This window comes from Poecilia latipinna, unplaced genomic scaffold (genome assembly GCF_001443285.1).
Source record: "Poecilia latipinna isolate Pla-1442-1.1 unplaced genomic scaffold, P_latipinna-1.0 Scaffold1287, whole genome shotgun sequence".
NCBI lineage: Eukaryota > Metazoa > Chordata > Actinopteri > Cyprinodontiformes > Poeciliidae > Poecilia > Poecilia latipinna.
This window is the reverse complement of record NW_015113903.1, coordinates 150397-152457: the sequence shown is the minus strand read 5'-3', so window position 1 is coordinate 152457 and position 2061 is coordinate 150397. Positions and strand designations below refer to the sequence as shown.

Here is a 2061-nt window from a genome sequence, read left to right as displayed (position 1 = left end):
CGAACGCCTCGCAGAGGGAAACCTCCCCTGAACACGCCGCACCCGAACGCCTCGCAGAGGGAAACCTCCCCTGAACACGCCGCACCTGAACGCCTCGCGGAGGGAAACCTCCCCTGAACACGCTGCACCTGAACGCCTCATGGTGTGTTTTCATCATGCAGGATTTTATTTGTTTCTAAGGGATGAATTCACTCATGATGGTTAAACATCAGGAGCTGCTGAGTCACGACTAAAACGGCGAATCATTAGTTGCCGTGGAGATCGTCTCCGCTGAGGGGGTGAGGCCCACAGCATCACTCCTTCCAGCAGACAGGGGAAACTTTGCCAGGAGTCAGAACCTTAAACAGAACCTTGTTGAACAGAACCAGAGTCAGAACCCAGAACCGGCTGCAGAGGTTCTGAACCCGATTCAGATAAACTCCAGAATATTCCAGGAATCCAACATTTGGGATTAAAAGAAGCATCTGACAGATTTCTGTCAATGAACACACACACACACACACACACACACACACACACACACACACACACACCAGAAACCAACTGCTCTCTGTTTGGAATATCATCACATCCGCCTCTTTGTTCACATTAATCCCGATAATCTGCTGGGTTTGGCCACACACACACAGTAATCTGGTTACACAATCACCCAGGGCAACACCCCGTTACCACGGTAACCCAGCTCCTACCCAGCATGGTGGCGCCCTCTGGCGGGAACTCTGGGAACTGTCCCTCTGAGGGGACGCTGACGGTGCGGCGGAGGCTCCGGGCCCTGGAGGGGTCGGCTGGGGAGTCCTGGGGGTCCGCGGCCTGCGGAGGGGTCAGAGGTCAGAAGGCGGTGGTGGGGGGGACAGGAAAGTGAAAGGTCAGAGAGGGGCGGACCTCCTCGTCCTTGTTGAGCAGGATGAGCTGGCTGTCCGTCAGGATGCAGAACCTTCGCTCCCAGGCGGCGCCGTCCAAGTACGGGCTCTGACCGCACGAGAAACGGTGGGCCGGCGGGCCCTTCACGTCTGGAGAGGAGGAGGAGAGGAGGAGGAGGAGAGAGGAGGAGGAGGACAGGAGGAGGAGAGGAGGAAACACAGAAACTCAAATGTTTGCTGATGATTTTTTAGCATCTCATTCTGATCCTCACAGGAGAAACTAATTAAATCTGATGTTTCTGGTTTAAAGTTCATCAATTGTCTCTTAATATTCAAAACAATTTTGTGATTTTCAGCACAAAAAATAAATATTTAATAAATATGCTAAATTAAAATTAGCCAAATGTGTAGGAGTTATTGTAGATGAGAAATAAAACAGAAACTTTGTGTTCAGTTTATTTTATTAACTATTTCATCTAAAATATCAGAATTGAAATAAAATGATCACTTTTACATAAAAACGACGTTTGTTCCGTTTTTCCTCTGATCGGCTCATTAAAGTCGTTGATGTCAGTTTTTAGTTTTTGGAGCCTTAAAGGAGAAACGCGGCGCAGAAAGATCCAAACCATGTAATCCACTAGATCCATTTTACTGTAGCAGTGGGTCCAGAACGGATCCAGAACGGATCCGACTGGTTCTGATGGCAGATCAGCGACTCTCTGCTGTTTCTACAAACGGAACATGACAAACGACAAAATGTCAAAGTCTGACTTGTTTTTATTAACATGCGACGATCCAGAGTCATCGCTTCAGGAACCGGGTTTCCGAGCCCAAACTGCTGCAGGTGCAGCTGCTGCTTTCACTCCACATGTTCTGCTCATCTGGACCAGGCGGTTCTGACCTGGTTGGAGCAGCAGAGGAAGCTGCAGAGCTGCTGTTCCTCCAGCAGAGGGCGCCGTCGGTCCAAAAGGTGACGATGATCGGAGGCGACGTGTCACAGCCGCCTCAGCAGAGGTCAGAGGTCACAAAGTTAGAGCTGCAGGGAGACCAGACCGGAGGACGGGCGGGCTGGCCCGGTTCTGATGGCCCAGTTAGACTGGAACCACTCAGAACCAACCACTGCAGGTTCTGGTTATCAAACAGAACCAGACAGAACCAAACCGAACCAAACAGAACCAGACAGAACCAAACAGAACCAGAC

The 2061-nt window shown here is 50.5% G+C and overlaps 1 protein-coding gene across 8 annotated transcripts in view; it reads right to left on the bottom strand.

Moving 5' to 3' along the window:
• rasal2 (RAS protein activator like 2) overlaps positions 1 to 2061 on the bottom strand; it is an 83789-nt gene that overhangs the window by 44523 nt on the left and 37205 nt on the right. For 7 of the 8 annotated variants that reach the window (XM_015054940.1, XM_015054934.1, XM_015054933.1 and 4 more), the window contains exons 2-3: positions 883 to 1010; positions 690 to 810 (exon numbers count right to left, since the gene is read on the bottom strand). In XM_015054940.1, coding sequence (XP_014910426.1) covers positions 690 to 810; positions 883 to 1010 — 249 coding nt within the window. Of the gene's footprint in view, positions 1 to 689; positions 811 to 882; positions 1011 to 2061 lie in introns of those variants that run through there. The other variant, XM_015054942.1, reaches the window with a different exon arrangement.